The following is a 25,585-nucleotide window of genomic DNA, read 5'->3' as shown; positions in this document are numbered from 1 at the left end:
TGCCCTCGCAGCTCCGCTCCGATGTCCCAGGACCCGCCAGCGAGCACTTCCGGTTTGGCCGTCACCGGCCGACAGGCATGGGAACGCGAGTGATTGTTCGCGTTCCCAGCCTGTATATCGCCCCCTATGCTGCTATTGCGGCCAGGAGGTCGCAATAGCAGCATAGGGGGCGATATACAGGCTGGGAACGCGAACAATCACTCGCATTCCCATGCCTGTCGGCCGGTGACGGCCAAACCGGAAATGCTCGCCGGCGGGTCCTGGGACATCGGAGCGGAGCTGCGAGGGCACCGATCGGCTGCTGGGGGCTGAGGGAAGCCCCAGGTGAGTAAATCTCATTTTTTTTAGTAGACTTAAGGTTCGCTTTAAGTATACATGAGATGAATAAATACATTTATACATACCTGAGGCTTCCTTCAACCCTCTTCAGCCTGATTGTTCCCTCACCGTCCTCTTCCGCCTCTTGCATCCTCTATTATGGCTCCTGTTAACTTCGGCCAGTCTGTGCAGTAGCAGAATGATCCCAGCGACAGGACTGCGCATGTACAGAAAGCCCTTAGGACTTGTTCACACTACAAGAGCTTTTTAAGCACTAGTGATTTTGAAAAGCTCTTGCAAATGCAATGCTCTGGGAGATTTTTACAAAATAACATCGCTCTAGTGTAAAACACACACATAGGATAATAACGTACTAGCAGGAGCTTTTAAAATCACAAAGTGCTTAGAAAAGCTCTTGTAATGTGAACATACCTATACTCCCGAAGTTACCAGGAACCATAAGGGAGGATGCAGGAGGCAGAGGATTGCGGTGAGGGACGGATCAGGCCGAAGGAAGCCCCAGGTAGGTATGAATTTTTTTTTTTTTTTTATTATTATTATTATTCATCTCAGGTTCTCTTTAAATTGCTAGAGAAGAGTACCATATCAATTAATAATTCTACATAATAATGTGCCTGTGTCTCTGCTTCCCATGTCCCTGTGTCAGTGCTTTTGTGCTACTCAGCTACTGCATGTGCCACACTGACAGCAGTTGGGACAGGAAGAGGATGGGCCAGGCAGGTGCGCTGACAGACATAGCGCCTGTTTTTAAACGGGCTTAGGTCGACTAGTAACAGTAATCATACCTCCCAACTTTTTAAGATAAGAAAGAGGGACACTTAAGCTACACCCCCAGAACACCCCTAGTCACACATACCATAATGATTTCATAAGAAAATTATGTAGTTTAATAATTCAAACCACATTGGTCCTTTCTATCCTGGTTTATTTTCCTTCATATAAACACATTAAAATAAGAAATAAAGCAATTTAAAGGATGGAAAAAGGATGGAAATAAAGTTGAGTCGATTAAACATATTTTTCAGTAGAAAAGTATATATATTTACATAGACCTGTAAATCAGTCCCGAAAGATGGACAAATGAGGAAGACAGAGGGACAGTAGGACATGGCTCCCAAAGAGGGACAGTCCCTCAAAAAGAGGGACAGTTGGAGGCTATGAGTAATAATGTATTTTGAATTGTATGGCTCTCTCCAGCACCCTGTAGAGCTGTCTGGGACTTTTAATGCCACAGGAGCTGCAGACAGCCCAGAGATATAGCAGAGATGTGCAGAAACAGGATGCAGGAGAAGCAGAAGTTCTAGAAAGCCATTCCTGCTGCAAGCAGCTCAACTTCCCCATAGAAACAACGCCTGCTAAATATAACTTTGCATCTGCATCAGCTTGCAGAGAGGCTGTTTTATGTTTTCCGGTCACATGATGGGGTGAGGTCATCACAGGTCCTGCTGCTCCCTGAAGCTGAGAACTTTGCAGCTTGTCTGTATTGGGGAGATCCAGTGGCTTCTATTTAGGGCTCCAGAATCGTAACATCATGTGCGGAGGGTGTGTGCAGGAGGAATACCCGGATCGGGTGAGACTGGGGTGGGGGAAGGGTGTGGTGCTGGCAGGGAGGGCTGCAGGAGGAGGAGAGAGATACTGATGACGTATTCTGAGTTGAGGTATAGACAGCTGATCAGTATAGATGTCTATATTTCAATTGAAACAACCAGATAAATATTGCCATTGAGATTATATGCCTTATTGCTTCAATACCTTCTTCTTCAATTAATGTAATAGATGTTATGATAATGTATTTATGTATGTATGTATGTTTTAATTATGTATTAATGACGATGTGTCATGCTGATATTGTCCTCATTGTTTCATACAGTACATCAAACAATTCATGACAGTGGGAAGAGGCACCCAAAAAAAGTAAACAAAAATTATTCTAAAAACAGACTAACATGAAATAAATCAGTTTTGCCCCAGACATGGCGTTAGGGCTCTTTCACACTAAGGGCGTTTTTGCCCTTTTTTTCAAGCGAAGGCGATTTTCAAATTTGCCCTCAAAACACTTGTGCAATGATTCCCTATGAGAGAGTTCGCATCTGAGCGGTTCGTTTACAATCCGCTCAGAGAAGCTGTGCATGTACCATTTTTGAGGCGATTCCACCTCAATGGAAGGTATAAGCAAAATGCTCACAAAATTGCTTTGTGCAGCAATTGCGTTTTTAAGAATAAATACATTGTATTTATTCTTTTCCGGGTCAAATAGTTCACTTCTTGACTTGCATCAGGGAGTGAAAAAACGCAATTGCTCTGAAAAAGCGCTTATTGAAGCACTTTACAAAAACTGTAGCGCCCACCCGAGCGCTGGGAGGAGAAAAAAAAACTCAAATGCAAAAGCAAATGGAACGCAATGTGAACGAGCCCTAAAGATAGGGAGAGGCACACAGCCCTGCTTCTCACCCGATTTGGTCCAAAGGGCGGTACTTCAGTCGAGTAGAGCAGGAGGAGACTTTTTAAAAGCCTTTTCTGCATACCTTTAGATGTGAAAATCTGTATGCTCTTATACAGAAGAGCTCCTGCTGGTGGCTGTAGCACATCTAAAGGGATACTGGGGATGCACTGGAGAGAAATCCTGGCTTAAGCACACAGCTTCCTGCCTGACCGCTAACCTGCTCCACAGCTGGTGAGACCTTCCCAGCAGGGCTTAGTGAATTGAAGCATGTTTATTCGGGAAATTACTGAACTTCTACTGCGTGGGGGAAATCTTAGTGAATTTGAGAAAAAACCTAAATTATTTTACCGAACTGCCCTTAGTGAATTGAGACCAATGCGTTTTGCAAGCCTTCCTCAGGTCAAAGAACACAATATCTGTAGGTAGAGCTGGATATACCAATCATGTCGCTAATTGTCCCTGAAAGTAGCTCATTCTCTAATGCCCCTGCCAAAGCCATGTATTCAGGGGCGTAAAAAAAGACCCTGCAAGGGATGCAGCTGGAGGGGGGCCCAGAAGCCACAGGGAGCCCCATCCTGAGAGACTGACAGCTAAGGGCAAGGAGAGAAAAAACTTTCTGCTCTCTGCACAATTGTTGTAATGACTGCATCTGCTCAGCCACTGATGAGGAATTATACAAAGTTTTGCAGACAACAATTTGTAGACCGTCCCTATTCAGTGAGCATCAGGGTCTTGTGTACAGCGTTGTTCTGATGGTGGGAGGGGACCCCATCCAATGTTTTTTTTGTAGGGGGGCCCAGTGATTTCTAGTTCCGGCCATGCATGTATTATTATCCTAGTCAAGCTCAGTTAAAGACATTCCCCCAGTGAGCCTCAGGATTTTTATCTGTGGTAGCCCTACCCCTAACACAAACCTGATTTTGCTTCAGCTGGTGTATCAGAGTATGTTTATTTATACTAATACTTCACAGAAGTGCGGGATTACAGTATGACCCACCACACCTTTTTTATTTTTTTTAAAAGTGGAGACTTTGAATTGTGATCTATAGACCTCATTAAAGCTAAATATATGTAGAGGATAGACTTTTATAAATAGAGTTTGAAGCGAATATAAATGGTGCTTTTTATCTGCCATTTACCTTAAGCAGTATGAGGAAAGGTTAAATGCTGCATTCCCACGGCAAAACAAGGGCTTTATACCCCCCAAATCCCAGGGCAAAATTCCACGACTTTCAAAGTCGTGGACTTTGCTGCCCGGGGAAGTGGAGCTTAGCATTGTAGCTCTGCCGCTACTGAAGTCAATCTGCGTGCGGATCTCCGCTGCTCTCTGTGAAAGAAGATTGAGAGGGGCTGGGAGAGGCGGAGATTGACTCCAGTAGAGGCAGAGCTACAGCGCAAAGCTCTGCCTCTTACAGGAAGCGCTCCCTGCATTTTGCCTCAGGGATTTGGGAGGTATAAAGCCCTCGTTTTGCCGCGGGAATGCGTTTCACCTCTCCTCATACTACTTAAGGTAAATAGGTAAAAAGCAGGATTTATTTTCACTTCAGACCCTCTTTAAAGGTGTCCCCCGATGTTGTTCACAACATCATTGGAGATTTATAGGGCGGACCACTAACTACCAAATGTTATAATTAAATTATTGCTGTCCTTGCAGCAGGGCACCTCCCACTTGGCCTCTTTTCTGCATAGAACAACAAAAAGAAATGTTCAGCAGTAGCCGAGCAACAAGTCTGTACAGTGACTGTTCTATTAATAATCATTTTAGATGACACTTACGGAACATCTGTGTTAGCCTTAAGGTGCGTACACACCTTTGATGAATGACAACCATAGTAGAACGAGACCCAATGCCCTTGGGGGTCATTACTGGGCACAGAAATGATTCAGCTTAAGGCCTTTTTCACACCAAGACGTTGCGTTTTAGGCAACAAGAAAAAGGGAGAAAGGATCGAGAGCCCCCGATAGTGTATTATCGTATGGTATATGGCACAATTGTGGAAAAGAAAGATTTATACTCACAAGTATAGGTTGCCAATAGGGGCAACCACTTCAATCGCAGACGAGGAGATTAGACCTGTCCTCGTTCAGGTTTAAGAAAGTCGCTCTCCGTAGAAGGAAAAAAAAAAAGAGGGGTGTCAACACCCATCCACCAGGTGGATCAAAATGTCTCAAATTGAGGAGGCGCCAAAAGATTAAAAAGAGAATCAGATTTAAAATGTTAAAATTGTAGGTGGCAATGGTGGACTTGCTCACCTCACCAAAAAACACCAGCACTGGTTCAGTGTAATAAAATCATATAATTTAATTACTACTCCTTATCAAAAGAACAAAAATTGCAACGCGTTTCACGGATCTCAAGTCCGCCTCATCAGGCAACAAAAGTCACACAGGCAGGAGCAACCGTGGTGCTGACAGCGGAGGCGCCATACGTGGTTACACAGCACCACGGTTGCTCCTGCCTGTGTGACTTTTGTTGCCTGATGAGGCGGACTTGAGATCCGTGAAACGCGTTGCAATTTTTGTTCTTTTGATAAGGAGTAGTAATTAAATTATATGATTTTATTACACTGAACCAGTGCTGGTGTTTTTTGGTGAGGTGAGCAAGTCCACCATTGCCACCTACAATTTTAACATTTTAAATCTGATTCTCTTTTTAATCTTTTGGCGCCTCCTCAATTTGAGACATTGTTGTGTTTTAGGGGACGTTAAGGTCGCATAACGTGCCCCTAATACAACGCATGGTGGTGTTGAAGTTGGACGTCAGATTTAGCCGCGTTATGAGGCTCTTGGTGCTATCCTGGGAAGTCCGGATCTTTTCAGTGAATTGGATCATTGAAAAGATCTGGATCTTTCAACCGAGTCTTTGAATCCTTTTACTAGGGAAGCAGGAAGCAGGGGTGCAGCAGAGTGAGAGATGCAGGAGAATGAGGGCACATTGAGGGTGCTAATGGGGAAGGGAGAGATGCAGCAGTAAGATTGTGCTTGTGCACAGAAGCTGCAGTTCCTGTTTCTTCCAGACATCCACTGTGAACCGAATCCTTCATTGTGGTGATCTAGATGATTCGACTCACAAAAAAGATCCGGATCAAAGATCTGACTGGTTCAGGATCTGGACAACACTACAGTGCAGTGAATATTAATTAGCCATGTGGCTAGGAACAATAGCGACTCTCCTCTTACTGAGCATGTGCAAACAGTCTAACACAGCTAAAACCACCTAACATAATGCACAGCATGCTGCACTTTCTTTCAACGTCCAGCGTTACAATGTAACGCAACGTGGGCACTGTGAACAGCCCATTGATTTTTCATTACTGTGAGTTGGGCTGCGTTACAGGCTGCTCTAACGTGCGCCTGTAACGTCCCACTGTGAAAGCAGCCTAAAGACAAGACAAAACAAGACAAATAACATTTATATTGCGCTTTTCTCCTTGCGGACTCAAAGCACCAGAGCAGAGCAGCAGCCACTAGGGCGCGCTCTATTGGCAGTAGCAGTGTAAGGGAGACTTGCCAAAGGTCTCCTACTGAATTAGTGCTGGCTTACTGAACAGGCAGAGTCGAGATTCGAACCCTGGTCTCCTGTGTCAGAGGCAGAGCCCTTAACCATTACACTGAATCAGCCATTGCTGGGGGTGAGTTGATCTGCCTGGCTGATTGCTAGCATGTTGGGGGTTGGAACCCCTGTACACACGCCCAATTATTGGCTGAGGCAGTCGTTATCAGTCAAGCATACAGGATCTTCTCAAAAAATTAGCATATTGTGATAAAGTTCATTATTTTCTGTAATGTACTGATAAACATTAGACTTTCATATATTTTAGATTCAAATACACACAACTGAAGTAGTTCAAGCCTTTTATTGTTTTAATATTGATGATTTTTGCATACAGCTCATGAAAACCCAAAATTCCTATCTCAAAAAATTAGCATATTTCATCCGACCAATAACAGAAAAGTGTTTTTAAAACAAAAAAAGGCAACCTTCAAATAATTATGTTCAGTTATGCACTCAATACTTGGTCGGGAATCCTTTTGCAGAATGACTGCTTCAATGCGGCGTGGCATGGAGGCAATCAGCCTGTGGCACTGCTCAGGTGTTATGGAGGCCCAGTATGCTTCGATAGCGATTAAGCTCATCCAGAGTGTTGGGTCTTGCGTCTCTCAACTTTCTCTTCATAATATCACACAGATTCTCTATGGGGTCCAGGTCAGGAGAGTTAGCAGGCCAATTGAGCACAGTAATACCATGGTCCGTAAACCATTTACCAGCGGTTTTGGCACTGTGAGCAGGTGCCAGGTCGTGGTGAAAAATGAAATCTTCATCTCCATATAGCTTTTCAGCAGCTGGAAGCATGAAGTGCTCCAAAATCTCCCGATAGCTAGCTGCATTGACCCTGCCCTTGATAAAACACAGTGGACCAACACCAGCAGCTGACATGGCACCCCAGACCATCACTGACTGTGGGTACTTGACAGTGGACTTCAGGCATTTTGGCATTTCCCTCTCCCCAGTCTTCCTCCAGACTCTGGCACCTTGATTTCCGAATGACATGTAAAAGTTGCTTTCATCCGGAAAAAGTACTTTGGACCACTGAGCAACAGTCCAGTGCTGCTTCTCTGTAGCCCATGTCAGGCGCTTCTGCTGTTGTTTCTGGTTCAAAAGTGGGTTCATGCTTCCAGCTGCTGAAAAGCTTTATGGAGATGAAGATTTCATTTTTCAGCACGACCTGGCACCTGCTCACAGTGCCAAAACCACTGGTAAATGGTTTACTGACCATGGTATTACTATGCTCAATTGGCCTGCCAACTCTCCTGACCTGAACCCCATAGAGAATCTGTGGGATATTATGAAGAGAAAGTTGAGAGACGCAAGACCCAACACTCTGGATGAGCTTAAGGCCGCTATCGAAGCATCCTGGGCCTCCATAACACCTGAGCAGTGCCACAGGCTGATTGCCTCAATGCCACGCCGCATTGAAGCAGTCATTTCTGCAAAAGGATTCCCGGCCAAGTATTCAGTGCATAACTGAACATAATTATTTGAAGGTTGACTTATTTTGTTTTAACCACTTGCCGACCGCGCACTCATACCGCGCGTCGGCAAAGTGGCAGCTGCAGGACCAGCGACGCAGTACTGCGTCGCCAGCTGCAGGCTGATTAATTAGGAAGCAGCCGCTCGCGCGAGCGGCTGCTTCCTGTCAAATCACGGCGGGGGGCTCCGTGAATAGCCTGCGGGCCGCCGATGGCGGTTCGCAGGCTAAATGTAAACACAAGCGGAAATAATCCGCTTTGTTTACATTGTACGGCGCTGCTGCGCAGCAGCGCCGTAAGGCAGATCGGCGATCCCCGGCCAATCAGCGGCCGGGGATCGCCTCCATGTGACAGGGGACGTCCTGTCACTGGCTGCACAGGATGGATAGCGTCCTGTGCAGCCCGGATCACCGGGAGGGAGAGGTAGGAGAGGGAGGGGGAGAATGTCGCCGCGGAGGGGGGCTTTGAGGTGCCCCCCCCCCCCCGCAACTAGCCTGCACGCAGGAGCGATCAGACCCCCCCTGCACATCATCCCCATAGGGGGGAAAAAAGGGGGCGATCTGGTCGCTCTGCGTGCCCTCTGATCTGTGCTGGGGGCTGCAGAGCCCACCCAGCACAGATCCCTTCAAACAGTGCTGGTCCTTAAGGGGGGGTAAAGGGTGGGTCCTCAAGTGGTTAAAACACTTTTTTCTTTTATTGGTCGGATGAAATATGCTAATTTTTTGAGATAGGAAATTTGGGTTTTCATGAGCTGTATGCCAAAATCCTCAATATTAAAACAATAAAAGGCTTGAACTACTTCAGTTGTGTGTATTTGAATCTAAAATATATGAAAGTCTAATGTTTATCAGTACATTACAAAAAAATAATGAACTTTATCACAATATGCTAATTTTTTTAGAAGATCCTGTATATACGAGGCTTTAAAGGACCACTTTAAAAAAAAAACAACTAAATGTAAAATACTCCATCAATGGGTGTATTGTGTAACCAGGCTGAGGGTGCAAATGCATGCTAGTATAAACCCATTTGCCCCCACCAACCACTTCTGCCGAGAATCTAGAGTGCGTACAGCTGGCCTGATGTGTCACTGAAGGATCTGGTGTGCTGGATCATGTTGGTTTAAAACATTGTTCCCCCAGTTATCCAGCTCAAAGATAGTAGTCATTCATTGGATGCGCCATCGCCTTTCCTCCTCCCTCCATAACAGCAGAGCAGATTGCTATAACCTATAGCCTCCTCCAGGCTGATCGCTCCCTTGCCATCCTCCGCCTCCTCCTGGATCTTCCACAATCGGCCCCGGCAGTGTTCTTCCCAGGCTCTTTAATTTTGGTGAGCACCCGACTGTCATTGGATCACCTCCTCCTATGCTGTAAAAAGTGTTAAACCGGCCCTGCATTCCCCCCTCACACGCCACCCGGCTATTTTTTCATGCCACCTGGCTGGCAAAAAAATTCTGGGAAAACACTCCGGTCTGGGGCGTACCGTGCATGCGCGGCCTACTACTAGTACCACTGCTCAGGCACATAACTCCTCCGGCCACTGGAGCTCCGGGGGAGCACGCGGCCAGACTGCTCCTGTGCTAACCGGCTCTGACTGGACGACTTACTGGTGCCGATTGCAGAAGATCCAGGAGGCAGCGGAGGACGGTGAGGGAGTGGGGAGCTGGCCCCAGGTATGTATAATTTTTTTCCTGCCCCATCTCAGGTACACTTTAAGTAATCCTGTAGTGAAAAGTGCCCAATTTGGGTAATTACCTCGGGGGATAGCTCATTCCACCGCCGTCCCACACGACAGCTGTCTTTTTCGACAGCTTGCACACGCGCAGTAACACGGACATGCTGGGGTTTAAGCAGAGAAAGCTAAGCCCGATTGGGTTATTGTTACTGCGTATGCGCGAACCACCTGGGCAGTAGCATGGGCCTGATCAAGCTTTGCTTTTTTTGTTGTCGAAGCCCAAGAGGGTCCAAGTTCACTCAATTTATTCAGTCGTGCTAATACCAAGCAATAACTGTAAAGTACTGATCTGTCACCATTCAGTTGTTGTTTATGGCAAATGTTAACCATACTTTGTGCCAGTGTTTGACACATAGGCTATCATTCATAAAAGTGTGTTCGGTAAAATAAATCCGGGCGGGAAAATACCGCATTCGGTATTTTAGACTTTTGTGTGCTCATTCATAAAAATGTTTACAGTTGTGTTAGCAATGCAGTGATTTCCCGAACTAGGCTGGCGTAACATGAAAAGCTGCTTGAGTTGATACATTTTCTCCGTGCAGAGACAGCCTTACAATAAAAGAGGCAGCCCCAGCTTCCCTTTAGATGTGCATTTTTTAAAAAATTGCCTCTGTTTGCCTTGATTCTGCACTGACAAATGTCTATTAGTCTTTCTAAACAATCTATTTAATTGCCACAGCTTAGAAAAACTTCAAGAAATGTTACACATGCAGGCTTTCTGATGTGAAATATATCTGAAAACAGGTACCGAAGGGGTTAAAAAACACAGCCTGAGTATTCTGGAATGCCTTTTTTGTTCTGCTCTCATTGCTGCTGCCTGGGAGGTCTGTCTCCATTAACTTAGCTGTTATCCGCATTCTTATCACCTCTTCCAAGGGAGCGGTATTCTCCGTCCTGATACCGCCTGCTCTAATGTTTATGAATTGGCATTTAGTGACGTGTTAAGATAATCACCCGTGTTAAGATAATCACCACACAAGGCGGTAATTTATCACTCTGCTTGGGAATGTCAGCTTTTCATGGGGTAACAGCTTTTTTGAATGGACATTTTGCTAAGTGGTCAGTAAAGTAAGCTGTTTTCAGCATTACCGCATGCGGGAATGCTTTATGAATGATAGCCAAAGTGGGGTCAGTGAGGAGTATTTTTACCAGGTGGTCAGATGCACATGCGTCCCACCACCTGTTCTGAACACCTACCCGAGGGGTTTGAAAGCAGTAATCGCGCCATCTAGCAACCATCAGTGAGAGATTAGTGTAAAGCTGGCCACTAACGGTCCAATTTTTAGCGAAAAATCGCTTGAGCGATCAGAAATTCTGATCGGATTGGTTGTAAATAATCTCTGTTGGTGGACACAATCGATTATGAACGAGTGAAAAAAATGTCGCCCGAATGAATTTTCGTCGAACGAAAATTTGGATTTTCTTGGTGGTCGTGATAGATAGGAAGCAAAGATTGGTTAGTTGATGGTGTAGTGAACGATTTTTCGTCCGATCAGAATTTCTGATCGCTCGAACGATTTTTTGCTAGAAATTGGACCGTTAGTGGCCAGCTTAAGTGGTTAGCACTCTCATCTTGCATTACCTGAGTCTCTGGTTTCTTCCTGCTCTGGACACTATCTACATGGAGTTTATATGTCCTCCATGTGTTTGTGTGGGTTCCCTCCACATCCCAAAAAAACATGAGCTCATTGGCTTCCGCTTAAACATTTTTAAAACTGGTTATTAGAACTTTCAAATAATGCTGCCTTATCTATATCTTGCAACCTGCATTAAAAAAATATTACTCACTACCTTCGAATATACTCAAATTGCCGTTACTAGTTATTATTATATTTATTCTGTTAGGGTATGCCTTCATTGCATGGATTCTTGATTCCTACAGATGACTGGTACCTGATACAGTTTTTTGATTAGTTCAGCCTCTGATGATGTCATCACCTGGCGTTTGCACTAATACAGAGCCATTACCTGACCTCACCAATCCCCTCCCTTAACAGCCTCCTGGAATCATCCTGTGTTTGCGCCATCCTTCCGAGACCCTCCAGCGAGCAGCAGCGATCCCCACAAAGCTGGCAGATCGTGGCAATTCGGAGGGTACTGCGCATACACTGTCCTGAGCCGTGCGCACCCTGATCGTGTGCGCAGTAGCGATTTTTCTTGTCTGCACCTGCGTAGAATGCTGCCGTGCACGTTAATGCGACGAGGAGGTGTGTGGCCAGCCAGCTTTGTGGGGGTCGCCGCTGCTGGCCGGAGGGTGTTGGACGGATGGTGTGGGCACAGGATGACTGCAGGGGGTTGCAAGAAGCCCCAGATAAGTTAGGCCCAGTGCACACCAAAACCGCTAATAGATCCTCCAAACACTAGCGGTTTTGGGAGCTGATTTCAGAGCGATTCTAGGTATGTTTAGAGAGGTTTTCTAAACATACCTAGCGGTTTTGGGTGCGTTTTTGTGTAGCAGATTACACATATTGTTACAGTAAAAGCTGTTACTGAACAGCTTCTGTAACAAAAACGCCTGGCAAACTGCTCTGAAGTAGCGTTTTTCAGAGCGGTTTGCGGTTTTTCCTATACTTTACATTGAGGACGAAACGCTTCTGCAAACCGCAAACGTGCAGCAGGAGGCGCGTTTGCGGCTGGGCAAAAACCTCAAACCGCTGGTGTGCACCATCCCATTGCAATACATTAGCCAAGTGTTTTTACAGGCGGATGCGGCCGGCGGATCGCTCCAAAAACCGCTTGGTGTGCACTAGGCCTAAAACTGATTTTTTTTTTTTTCCCCCCGCTTTCCCCTTTAGATTTCCTTTACCGGGTGCTGACACTGATGAGCTTAATTTCTTTCACATCCCTTTTTTTTTTCTTCACCAGTGAAGCTGACACACTTTGGTATGTGAAATGGCTTCCTGTGTGTGAGGACAGAAGCTGTGAAACTCATGTGTTTGTATTTCAGGGTAACACCTGTTTGGAGACAGGATCGTTTTTGCTCAATTATGTGAGCTGTGTGAAATGCAACAAGCGAGACTTTGTCCTCATCGCCAACAAAACAGCCGATGACGAGGATGGAGAAGAGATCATCACTTTTGATCGTGTGTTCTTTTTCAAAATATAATATGTAATACTGCCTAATGTACATCAGCAAGTGTGAGGACGACAGTAAGCTAGCCACTGATGTAACATAAATATACTTCTGTTTATGGTATATAATGGAAGGGCATATTCGTAGCCTCCCTGGCGTTCTATTTCCCCAGGATTTCCGTGCAAAAAGTGGTTCAATTAATTTCCAATAATTGTCAACCTTTTTTTTTTTTTTTTTTTTTTGCAATCATTTTTTTTTAAATATTGAATTCAATACAGGTTATTGTATTGAATTAAACTAAAAAAAAGTGTTTACTGTCAGATGTTGATGACACTGTGTGACCTTGGTGTCATCAACGCTGATCGCCGGGGGACATGAAGCAAAATCTGCCAAGGGACATGGAAGAAGGCACCGAGGAAGCTATCAGAGGTACGCAACGAGGGATCAGCACGCAAATGGTGAATATAAGACCCAGATGTGTAGCCAGGTGTATAGTTTTGCCAGATGTATAGGTAGGCAGATATTTTACCAAATGTATAGGTAGGCAGATATTTAGCCAGAAGTATAGGTAGCCAGATGTTTTACCAGATGTATAGGTAGCCAGTTATTTAGCCAGATGTATAGGTAGCCAGATGTTTTACCAGATGTATAGGTAGCCAGTTATTTAGCCAGATGTATAGGTAGCCAGATGTTTTACCAGATGTATAGGTAGCCAGTTATTTAGCCAGATGTATAGGTAGCCAGGTGTCCCCCCACCCCCCTAGTCTCCTCCAGCCCCGATTTACTAACTCGAGGGCTGTCTCCTGCGGCGGCTTCTGTGCAGGGGAGGGGGGGGATCCCTCTTCCTTGTGGGCTGGTGGCTGGTCGGGGATTCCCCCTTCTGCGCAGGGGGGGGGGGAGATCCCCTTTCTATGCGGGCTGGTGGCCGGGTGTCTCCCTTCTGCGCAGGGGGGGGGGGGAGATCCCCCTTCTATGCGGGCTGTTCGGGGACTCCCCCTTCTGTGTGTGGGGGGTCCCCTTCTGTGCGGGCTGGCTGGGGGTGGCTCTTCCCTCTTCCTTCCTCCGGATCCCACGTGCGTCCCCCCGTACCCCCCCCCCCCCTCCTGATCTCCTATCCTCCCCGGTATCCAGCCCTACACTACTCACCCGAGGGCTGTCTCCTGCGCCGGCCGCGATTGGCACCCTCCTCCTCCATCACTGAAGTCTCGGTTCTGTGTAACTACAGTACGAGGCTTGGTGACGTCACCAAGCCGCGTACTGTAATTACACAGACCGGGACTTCAGCGATGGAGGAGGAGGGTGCCAATCGCGGCCGGCGCAGGAGACAGCCCTCGAGTGAGTAGTGTAGGGCTGGATACCGGGGAGGATAGGAGATCAGGAGGGGGGGGGGGGGGGTACGGGGGGACGCACGTGGGATCCGGAGGGAGGAAGAGGGAAGAGCCACCCCCAGCCAGCCCGCACAGAAGGGGATCCCCTCCCATACAAAAGGGGGAGTCCCCGAACAGCCCGCATAGAAGGGGGATCTCCCCCCCCCCCCCTGCGCAGAAGGGAGACACCCGGCCACCAGCCCGCATAGGAGGGGGATCTCCCCTCCCCCCTTCGCAGAAGGGAGACACCCGGCCACCAGCCCGCATAGAAGGGGGATCTCCCCCCCTGCACAGAAGGGAGACACCCGGCCACCAGCCCGCATAGAAGGGGGATCTCCCCCCCCCTGCACAGAAGGGAGACACCCGGCCACCCCCTCCGCACAGAAGGGGGAATCCCTGCCCGCACTGCTGCACAGGAATTCCCCAGAGTGGCTGGATGCTAGTTCTGCACGCTGGGGGTAGCACAGATCGCTACCCACAGCGTGCAGACAGGCATCCAGCCACTCTGGGGAATCCCTCTGATGAGGGAAAAGTGGAGCCGGCGGTGCAGAGAAACAGGAAATCTCCCTGGCAGTATTGACGAGCCCAGCTCGTCATTACCACTTTCAGCATGTTTCTGCTGGACGAGCCAGGCTCGTCATTACCTCCAGGGTGGTTAAAGTGGACCTGAACTCTTCCACAGGACAAAAGGAAAACAGAAAAATCCTCCCTATATGTATTTAGACAGCTGAGCCTGTCTAATTTCCCCCTCATCTGTGACTAATCACAAGTGTAATTTGATCTCTCCGCTGTGTTAGCACAGGAATCTCGGCAGCCTCAGCAGAGCAGCTAATTTGTATACACCGGATGTTAACCCTTTGCCTGCTTCAATGAAAGCCGGAAGTAGACCCTGCAGATTTATTGTAGGGTTCGTATCAGCTGTAACAAAGAAATGTTTTTCTTTAAACGTTATTATGATGTTGCTTATCTTCTAGAGCAGAGAGGAAGTTCTGAGTTCAGGACTGCTTTAAAGCACTAGTTCACGCATTATTAGTAAAGGTAAATAGGTGACACAACTTTCTTTCTTTATTCAGCCATTTCATAGAAATTCCTTTAGGAAAAATCAATTACACAACCTAGGAATCTTTTAAATCGATTTCAGCATAAAATCTATTGGAAATCACCCTAGCACCTCCATTTCCTCTGGTTGGGACCACTTAACCCCTCCCCACCCCCCTTATGTTTGTGGGAGGTTCCGCCCTCCTAGGTTCCTCCAGTGTCTGGCGTCACAGTGAGCACCTGTACCATGTGACACCTGCACATATACAGTGGAGGAAATAATTATTTGACCCCTCACTGATTTTGTAAGTTTGTCCAATGACAAAGAAATGAAAAGTCTCAGAACAGTATCATTTCAATGGTAGGTTTATTTTAACAGTGGCAGATAGCACATCAAAAGGAAAATCGAAAAAATAACCTTAAAATAAAGATAGCAACTGATTTGCATTTCATTGAGTGAAATAAGTTTTTGAACCCCTACCAACCATTAAGAGTTCTGGCTCCCACAGAGTGGTTAGACACTTCTACTCAATTAGTCACCCTCATTAAGGACACCTGTCTTAACTAGTCACCTGTATAAAAGACACCTGTCCACAGAATCAATCAATGAAGCAGACTCCAAACTCTCCAACATGGGAAAGACCAAAGAGCTGTCCAAGGATGTCAGAGACAAAATTGTAGACCTGCACAAGGCTGGAATGGGCTACAAAACCATTAGCAAGAAGCTGGGAGAGAAGGTGACAACTGTTGGTGTGATTGTTCGAAAATGGAAGGAGCACAAAATGACCATCAATCAACCTCGCTCTGGGGCTCCACGCAAGATCTCACCTCGTGGGGTGTCAATGGTTCTGAGAAAGGTGAAAAAGCATCCTAGAACTACACGGGAGGAGTTAGTGAATGACCTCAAATTAGCAGGGACCACAGTCACCAAGAAAACCATTGGAAACACATTACACCCCAATGGATTAAAATCCTGCAGGGCTCGCAAGGTCCCCCTGCTCAAGAAGGCACATGTGCAGGCCCGTCTGAAGTTTGCCAATGAACACCTGAATGATTCTGTGAGTGACTGGGAGAAGGTGCTGTGGTCTGATGAGACCAAAATAGAGCTCTTTGGCATTAACTCAACTTGCTGTGTTTGGAGGAAGAAAAATGCTGCCTATGACCCCCAAAACACCGTCCCCACCGTCAAGCATGGGGGTGGAAACATTTTGCTTTGGGGGTGTTTTTCTGCTAAGGGCACAGGACAACTTAATCGCATTAACGGGAAAATGGACGGAGCCATGTATCGTGAAATCCTGAACGACAACCTCCTTCCCTCTGCCAGGAAACTGAAAATGGGTCGTGGATGGGTGTTCCAGCACGGCAATGACCCAAAACATACAGCAAAGGCAACAAAGGAGTGGCTCAAGAAGAAGCATATTAAGGTCATGGAGTGGCCTAGTCAGTCTCTGGACCTTAATCCAATAGAAAACCTATGGAGGGAGCTCAAGCTCAGAGTTGCACAGAGACAGCCTCGAAACCTTAGGGATTTAGAGATGATCTGCAAAGAGGAGTGGACCAACATTCCAATGTGTGCAAACTTGGTCATCAATTACAAGAAACGTTTGACCTCTGTGCTTGCAAACAAGGGTTTTTCCACTAAGTATTAAGTCTTTTATTGTTAGAGGGTTCAAAAACTTATTTCACTCAATGAAATGCAAATCAGTTGCTATCTTTTATTTAAGGTTATTTTTTCGATTTTCCTTTTGATGTGCTATCTGCCACTGTTAAAATAAGCCTACCATTGAAATGATACTGTTCTGAGACTTTTCATTTCTTTGTCATTGGACAAACTTACAAAATCAGTGAGGGGTCAAATAATTATTTCCTCCACTGTATAGTGACGGTGTCATGTGATGCTGGACACAGGAGGCCAGTACAGTGATGCTTTAGTGTTGATTTTACTACTGGTAATGTCTCAAAATGCTTTCTTGGTCTGAGAATATTTTGTCTCTTCTTTTTTTCAGATATGTGTAAAAATTGTCACCATGTGATTGCAAAGCATGAATATACATTCAGTGTGGTGGATGAATACCAGGTACAAGCTGTGTGTGTATTGTATTCAATAGAATGGATGTGATCTTAAAGAGGAACTGTAGTGACATGTAGTAGAATGCAGTAAATTATTCAGGGGGCCCACTTTTCATAGCATCAGAAACCCTTCCTAAATCGATATATTGCTGTATGTTGGTATGTAACCTGCCATCACAGTGATGGCCAGGCTGTTTATTATGTGGAATTCTCCCCAAGAGCATTCTGGGAGACCAGGTATATTTTCAACTGGCTTTAGAACTCTCTGTAAACAAACATTCTGCAGAGATCACCTGACAGGACAAAAGAGGTCGCCACCTGTAATGCATTTTACAATATACATCAGGGTGAGGAAAGATTTTACAATGTGCAACCACTGACTTAAAGGACCACTACCGCGAAAGATTTCATTTTTTAACACCCCCACAGTAGTTACACCAAGCATATAAAAGTTTTACTGTGACATTTTATTTAAATAACTAATATGGCCCTTTAACTATCGACATGTCACTGTGTCCTCTATGCGTCAGTTCCTGCACTAGCGCTGATTGACTTCTGTAACTGTAATCCCATCATAGGGGAACCCTTGGCAAGCTTTTTAAACGACAAATGGTATAGTTTTTTTTTTTTTTTTTCTTGCTTGGCCCCAACGGCCATAACCCGAAGGAAACTCGCGCTGTAACCGGCTGTTCTTCCGGCCCTCACTTTCTACATGTCAGCCAACTAGGGGAGCAGCTCTCAGCAGCACCGCTTCCCACTGCCCAATCACGCTGGAGCCGCTCTCCCGTCCATCCAATCACCGCTGCTCTTGCCTGCTTGCAAAGACTCACAAGCGCAGAGCAGCTTTGAGGAGAGTGGCGAGATGTGATTCATATGATTCATGTGAATCAACAAAGCGCAGAGCAGCTTTAAGTAGAGCGGCAAGATATGATTCATATGAATCATATCTCACCGCTCTCCTCAAAGCTGCCCTGCGCTTTGTAGATTCATTTGAATCATATGATTCATATAAATCATATCTCCTTGCTCTCCTCAAAGCTGCTCTACGCTTTGATTCACATGAATCACATCTCGCCGCTCTCCTCAAAGCTGCTCTGTGATTGTGAGTCTTTGCAAGCAGGCAAGAGCAGTGGTGATTGGATGGACGGGGAGAGCGGCTCCAGCGTGATTGGGCAGTGCTGCTGACAGCTGCTCCCCTGGTTGGCTGGCATGTAGAAAGTGGGTCCGGAAGAACAGCCGGTTACAGCGTGAGTTTCCTTTGGGTTATGGCTGTTGGGGCCAAGTAAAAGAAAAAAAAAAAGGACTATACCATTTGCCATTTACAACGCTCGCCAAGGGTTCCCCTATGATGGGATTACAGTTACAGAAGTCGGTCAGCGCTAGTGCAGGGACTGACGCATAGAGGATACAGTGACATGTGGATAGTTAAAGGGCCATATTAGATATTGAAATAAATGTCACAGTGAATCTTCTATATGCTTGGTATAACTACTGTGGGGGTGTTAAAAAAATGAAATCTTTTGCGGTAGTGGTCCGTTAATAATTAATAAATAAATAGTGTAAAAATATAAGTAATTTTATTCATTATGTTATTTTCACTACAGTTCCTCTTTAAGTAAAAGTAGAAAAAGAGGCAATACAGAGCCCTGTGGAATGCTGCTGCATTGGAACATTCTGATATGGATGTCCAACCTCCGCTATGCCCCCCGCTTATGCTAGGTGCACACGATACAATTTTCTGGCAGATATGCCTGCCAGATCAATTTTTATTTTTTTTTCCTCCAACATGTCTGATCTGAATTTCAATCAACTTTCTGATCGATTTTTAACCACACTCCAAACTCTGCAGTAGCCAACTTAAAGGGACACTGTAGGGGGGCTGGGGAAAAATGAGTTAAACTTACCCGGGGCTTCTAATGGTCCCCTGCAGACATCCTGTGCCCGCGCAGCCACTCACCGATGCTCCGGCCCCGCCTCCGGTTCACTTCTGGAATTTCAGACTTTAAAGTTTGAAAACCACTGCGCCTGCGTTGCCATGTCCTCAATCCCGCTGATGTCACCAGGAGCATACTGCGCAGACACAGACCATACTGAGTGGCTGTGCGGGCACAGGATGTCTGCAGGGGACCATTAGAAGCCTCGGGTAAGTTCTACTCATTCCCCCCCCCCCCCCCCCTACAGTGTCCCTTTAACCACTTAACATCTCAGTCGTTTTCAGCTTATGCATCCGAGCAATGTTCACCTCCCATTCATTAGCCTATAACTTTATCACTACTTATCACAATGAACTGATCTATATCTTGTTTTTTCCGCCACCAATTAGGCTTTCTTTGGGGGGTACATTTTGCTAAGAGCCACTTTACTGTAAATGCATTTTAACAGGAAGAATAAGAAAAAAATGAAAAAATTCATTATTTGTCAGTTTTCGGCCATTATAGTTTTAAAATAATACATGCCTCCATAATTAAAACCCACGTATTGTTATTGCCCATTTGTCACGGTTATTTCACCATTTAAATTATGTCCCTATCACAATGTATCGCGACAATATTTTATTTGGAAATAAAAGAGCATTTTATCCGTTTTGCATACATCACTATTTACAAGCTTATAAAAAAAAATAGAGAGAAATATTTCATCCTTACATAGATATTTAAAAAGTTTAGACCCTTAGGTAAATATTTATGTTTTTTTTTTTTTGTTTTTTTTTTTATAGTAATGTTTTTTTTTTTTGTTTTTTTTTATTAAACATTTCATGTGGGCATTTTTGGGAGGGTGGGATATAAAAGTGTTTTATTTGGGGAAATATTGGTGTAGTGTAAGGTTTTTGGGTATTTACTTGTAGTTTTACTTTTTGGCCACAAGATGGCAATCTCGATTTTTTTTACATGACGTCACTCTAAGCGTACAATGTACGCTTAGAGGGACACAGCTTCAGAAAGAGCGAAGCTTCCGAGAGAAGCTGTCGCTTTTTCAGCGGGGGAGAGGAATCAATGATCGGGCTCCCTAGCCCGATACATTGATTCCGTGGCTACCGACTCCGCGGCCGGGAGTGCGCGTGCACGCGCGCGATCGGCCGCGGGAGCGCGCCTGTCCTCCTTGACGTTTTTATACGTCAAGGAGGACAAAGTGGTTAAAGAGACACTGAAGTCTCAAAAAAAAAATCTTTTTATTTAACAAATGTGTTTAACATATTAGCCCTAACTAAACCGCCGCATTCCCACCGCTGTAAACTATCTAAATCCCCCCTCCCTCTCCCCTTCAAAAACCACGACTTTCTTGGTCGTGGATTTTGCTGTCCTAAGCGCTTCCATGTGAGGCAGAGCTATGAGCTGCAGCTCTGCCTCTCCACGTGTCTGTCAGCGGCGGATCTCCGCCTCTCCCCACCCCTCTCAGTGAAGGAAGACTGTGAGAGGGTCGGGGGAGAGGCGGTGATCCGGGCTGACAGACGCACTGAGAGGCAGAGCTGTGGCTCATAGCTCTGCCTCTCACAGAAGCGCTGCCTGGATTACCCCCCCGGGGAGTTTGGGGGGATTTAGATAGTTACAGCGTCGGGAATGCGGCGGTTTGGTTAGGGCTAACATATTAAACATATTTGTAAAATAAAAATACTCTTTTTGAGACTTCAGAGTCTCGTTAAGCCTCGTACCTACGAGGCGATATTTGCGCTGATGTTTCCCGAAGTCGGGGAACATCATTTAACATAATGTTAAACGATGTTGCCAATCCCCCCCCCCCCCCCCCCGACACAGTGAACGTGCTTCGTTATGCGACGGACACCTGCGGATGTGAAGATCCCCGATGACTCCATGCAAAGTACCACGATCGCTTACTTCCTGAGGCGTTGATTGACGACTGTCGTTAAGCGTCGCTGGACGCATCTGCCCGCATGATCTCGTGCACAGCCCCACAAACTGCAGGGACGTGACTAGCGCGTCCCTGTGGCTGTAGCAGCTGCCGCTGCGGATGTGAGGCTCATGTCCCAGCTGCAGAAATGGTTAAGGTATCCAAATGCTAAGAAAATTGGCAACCAAATACTGTTGATTTTGGTAAGGGGATGTAATCATGTTGTTTGTGTATTCCAGCTGGTGGGTCTGTAAACTTTCAGACAGATAGCATTAAGCACACGGTTGACTAAAGATGGAATTAAACATTTGTGTCTCTTAAGGAGTTATCAGGCAAACTAGCCCAAATGGGTTTTACTCACCTGGGGCTTTCTCCAGCCCCTTACAGCCGACTGTCCCACGCTGCTGTCCCGGTCTCACCGCTCGTTATTCAGTCAGGCCGACCACGGGGTCGGCCTTACTGCGGCTGCACGAAGCACCGCTGTGAATCACGGCCACATGGGCCACGGCGAACTGCGCAGGCAAAGTAGTTCTGCGTCTGCGCAGTTCGCCGCGCCCCATGTGGCCGTGATTGACAGCGGCTCTTCGTGAATAAAGAGCGGCGAGACCGGGACAGTGGCGGTAGGCGGAGCGGTCGGCGTGGGACAGTCGGCTGTAAGGGGCTGGAGAAAGCCCCAGGTGAGTAAAGCCCATTTGGGCTAGTTTGCCTGATAACTCCTTTAAAGCAGAATTCTGAGGGGGAAAAACTAACAGTTGAAAAGAAAGGAGTTCCCCAGGATGCACCGCTGTCCTGCAGATGAGTGTTCCACTCCAGCACACTCATCTGCAGGACCATCTGAGATCAGCCCGTGCAGCGGTGAGTGACAACTCCAGCTAGCGTGCCAGCGTCTCTCCCACTGCGAAGAAGTCAATCCTCCATGGGAGGGGCCTAACACTAACTAAATCCTAACCTATGTAGATGCATAGCCTGGGTGCGGCTAATCAAATAAAATTGAAAATTGCGCAAAAGGTGGATCAGCGCAACACCAGGCCGCCTCCGAATGGCCTCCATCAGAGATGCGCTGAGCCCCCCCAGGAACTACAAACGCACCTTGATTAGCCGCACCCAGGCTATGCATGTACATAGGTTAGGATTTAGTTAGTGTTAGACCCCTCCCATGGAGGATTGACTTCTTCGCAGTGGGAGGGATGAGTACTTAATAGGTTGCATGCAAGCTGTTAATGGTAACCAACATCCTCCTCTAGTGGTAGACAGGTCATGTGTATGCTCGGTGTGTATTCGACCCCACAAGTGGGGCTTGCACTCTTTTGCAGGTAGGCACTAGTCTGTTTTTAAGTAGCGCTGCTCATTTCCTTGCTATATTGCTTAAAAGGAGATAAATATGTCCGTTAATTACAAGTTATTCTGATCATTTGCTCTGAAACAAGCAATATTATCAGGTAGCTTCAGTGATGTGTAAATATGCCTTTAAACGACATTAGAGCTGTCTTCTACTGTTTCATGCTCATTATTAACTGTGCTTAATGTTTTAAGCTCCTTATCGGTAATCCCGAGTTAGGCTCGGGACGGAAATCCGCAACTAACATTTCAAATTTCACAGCTTTTAGACCCTAAATCTGGAAATGATCATAACGCCAGGAAGGTTAAAGTAAAAATTTAATTTTGATGTTCTATCCCACTTTAAAGGGAAGGTTCAGGGAGGGCTGTAAAAAAATAAAAATCAATATCCACTTACCTGGGGCTTCCTCCAGCCCGTGGCAGGCAGGAGGTGCCCTCGCCGCCGCTCCGCAGGCTCCCGGTGGTCTCCGGTGGCCGACCCGACCTGGCCAGGCCGGCTGCCAGGTCGGGCTCTTCTGCGCTCCAAGGCCTGGCACTTCTGCGTCCCACGCGGGCGCGCTGACGTCATCGGACGTCCGCCGGGCTGTACTGAAGCCTTCTTCGGCCAGGTAAAGCAGTATTTGACTAATTTAGTCAAATACTGCTGCCGGGCGAGCCAGCACTGGAACGAGGGGACCAGGAGAGGAGCGGGAAGATTCTATAGGACCCAGAGTCTTCCCTCTCCTTGGGTAAGTATCTGTCTCATTTTTTTAAATGCGGTTCCCATTCACTTTAAGTGACTTATCAGAATATTGCTAGACTTGCCCTTACCTGCTTATGTTTCTTGCCTTTGTGATTTCAGGAGTACACCATGCTGTGCATGTTGTGTGGGAGAGCAGAAGACTCCATCAGCATTCTGCCTGATGACCCCCGACAGATGGCGCCTCTCTTGTGAAGATGATTATATATCAGCAGAGTATTTTTATGATCGTTTACCTTATGTATATTTCCTTTACCAGCATAAACCATCGTGTCTACTTGAAGTGCCAAGAATAATAGTGTGATGGTTCAACAAGCTGTTACAGTGTTTCTATATAACAAAAATAAAACATGTTTTGTATGGTACTGTTCAGTGTGACGTGTGCATTGCTTATACACTTGTGTGTCTGCCAGTTTAGACAATTTACCTGGGATCCACTAAGGATCCCTGCTTCGCTTGCAAGCACTTTGTGCAGCAATACCCCGGACAATTTGTGGTGTAATTTAGGGCTGTGGAGTCGGTATAAAAAATCTTCCAACTCCGGCTCCGACTCCTCAGTTTATGAAACCACCGACTCCGGGTACCTAAAATGGCTCCAACTCCTCGACTCTGACTCCTTAGTCTAATACTTACCAGGGCTGTGGATTTTGTACACAAATCATTCGACTGTATAAGCAGGTACAGACGACAGAGGGGGACACTGGAGGCACAGAAGAGGTACAGGGGACAGAGATCGCACATTGGTCCGATTTAAGAACAGATTCAGGTTAAGAACAAACCTACAGTCCCTATCTCGTTCGTTAACCGGGGACTACCTGTACTCACCAGGCCTCATTTCCACCTGTTTCTGGGTTGTAGCCACACCCCCTACCACAAGAGGTTATAGACTTCAACCATTGAGGCGCAGCTGACTTCTTATGCTAGGGGTTGCAGCTATGAGTTGGAAGCCAGACATCGTGAGACCCAGCAAGTATCTAAATTTTATTTAAAAAAACAGTCACCCACAAAGCCGCTGCAAAATCGATTTTCCACTTCTATTTTTTGATTGGAGCGCAATAGCTCCAAAATACTGCAGGACCCTTGATTATGACTTGGCCACATCGAGGCTGTGGGTTCACCACCACTGACTTTCAGCAGCAAAGAGCTTTTTGGGATCGTCGGCAATCCCAAAACGCCTGCTGAAAAAGCTCAAGTGGGTTTCAGGCCTTGGCCTGCATTTGTCAACTGCTTGCCATGTCTTATTTAATTTTGATGGCAGTTAAGGGCGGTCTGTCAGGGTGCGTTTCCACTAGTGCGTTGTGGAATTGCCGCGGATTCTCCCGCGGACGAATTCGCATGCAGGAGTGAAATCGCATGCGGTTGTATGCGAATTTTACCGCGAATTCGCATACGATTTCGCATGGATGACGCTGTGTGCGAATTTAACCATGGCAGTGCCTGTGTGCTTTTTCATTGATTCCATGCGAAATCGTATGCGAATTCGCATGAAAATTCGCATTAAAAAACACCATGCGAATTCCCTATTAAATACATTGTATGCGAATCGCATGCGTGTGTGCGGTGTCCGAATTTGGATGGCTCTGCTGCACAAGAAAACGCTCCGTTTTCCTGACAAGTGGACACAGGCTCATTCACTTTTATTGGTTATGCGAATTTGCATGCGGGGAACGCATGCGAATCCGCGTTAGTGGAAACGCACCCTTAGTGCTGAAAGCTTACCTGAAATGAAAATAAACTCATGAAAAGTTTATTTCTACTTCTCAATACAATTTTTTAGAGGATCCCACATTCTTATTATTAACATCTTATGTGTTTAAAAGTTAAAAATGCAAGTTTACAGTTTTTATTGTCTCAGCTGAATAACACGGTATTTTATTGTTTTGCGTCTCCTGTGTTGAACTATTCGGCTCCCATGTTGAACTATTGACCTTATGTATCTACTCTACACATTTAAAAGGGTTTCTCTGCTATGCAAGAGTTTATTTTTAAGGCTTGTAATTAGTTATCAGAAAGAGGTGCTATAGTCCGATCATCCTGACTGAAGAGAAAAAAATGATTACCATCAAAAACACAGAGGTGTAACTACTGAGGGAGTAGCAGGGGCAGGGCTAGTAGACCCCTTAATACCGATCCGCCTTCTTTACCTTCAATACAGGGATCCGCCCTCAGTAACAGGTATTACTGTGGCCACACTTGCTGTGGGTGAGCAAGTCATGATGGATGCATTGTTATGGAAAGGTGTGTGTTGTTTGGGGGGCCATAGTGGCTACATTTGTGATATGACCCTCTGCAGATACCCTACTTCTCCACAAAGTGTGGCAATCACCATGGGGTGAGTGGGAAGTGGTGCCAACATTGAGGGGTACTATTAAAGTTTTTTTTCTGGGAAACCAAATGATATGTAGTAGCCTATTTGTGATATAAAACTAGTGAAAATTCAAACATTGTGTGTCTTGTGGTTTCCCCTCCATAGCAACAGGATGTGTTACTGGCCTGCAGACTAACCATGCATTTGTACAGAACTTGGCCTCAAACTGTCACTAAAAGGATGATGTCCTGAGCCC

General features: G+C 46.1%; 2 protein-coding genes across 2 annotated transcripts in view; both read left to right on the top strand.

Moving 5' to 3' along the window:
• The window catches only part of LOC137532976 (spectrin beta chain, erythrocytic-like), a 564,120-nt gene that overhangs the window by 361,878 nt on the left and 176,657 nt on the right, over positions 1 to 25,585 (top strand). The window lies entirely within an intron of this gene.
• Positions 1,745 to 23,386, top strand: LOC137531910 (protein Churchill). The gene is made up of 4 exons (XM_068251925.1): positions 1,745 to 1,909; positions 12,498 to 12,633; positions 17,035 to 17,105; positions 23,124 to 23,386. The coding sequence occupies exons 1-4, from the start codon at positions 1,871 to 1,873 to the stop codon at positions 23,214 to 23,216; spliced, it is 339 nt and encodes a 112-aa protein (XP_068108026.1). The 5' UTR covers positions 1,745 to 1,870; the 3' UTR covers positions 23,217 to 23,386.

This window comes from Hyperolius riggenbachi, chromosome 9, assembly GCF_040937935.1.
Source record: "Hyperolius riggenbachi isolate aHypRig1 chromosome 9, aHypRig1.pri, whole genome shotgun sequence".
NCBI classification, from domain to species: Eukaryota; Metazoa; Chordata; class Amphibia; order Anura; family Hyperoliidae; genus Hyperolius; species Hyperolius riggenbachi.
This window is presented reverse-complemented; position numbering and strand designations above follow the sequence as displayed.

Excerpts from the sequence above, each read along its gene's own strand:
- LOC137531910 (XM_068251925.1), top strand. The coding sequence starts at position 1,871 with ATGTGCGGAGGGTGTGTGCAGGAGGAATACCCGGATCGG. Across the intron at positions 12,634-17,034 it reads AGAGATCATCACTTTTGATC|ATATGTGTAAAAATTGTCAC; the intron begins GTGTGTTCTTTT and ends TCTTTTTTTCAG. Across the intron at positions 17,106-23,123 it reads GTGTGGTGGATGAATACCAG|GAGTACACCATGCTGTGCAT; the intron begins GTACAAGCTGTG and ends TTGTGATTTCAG.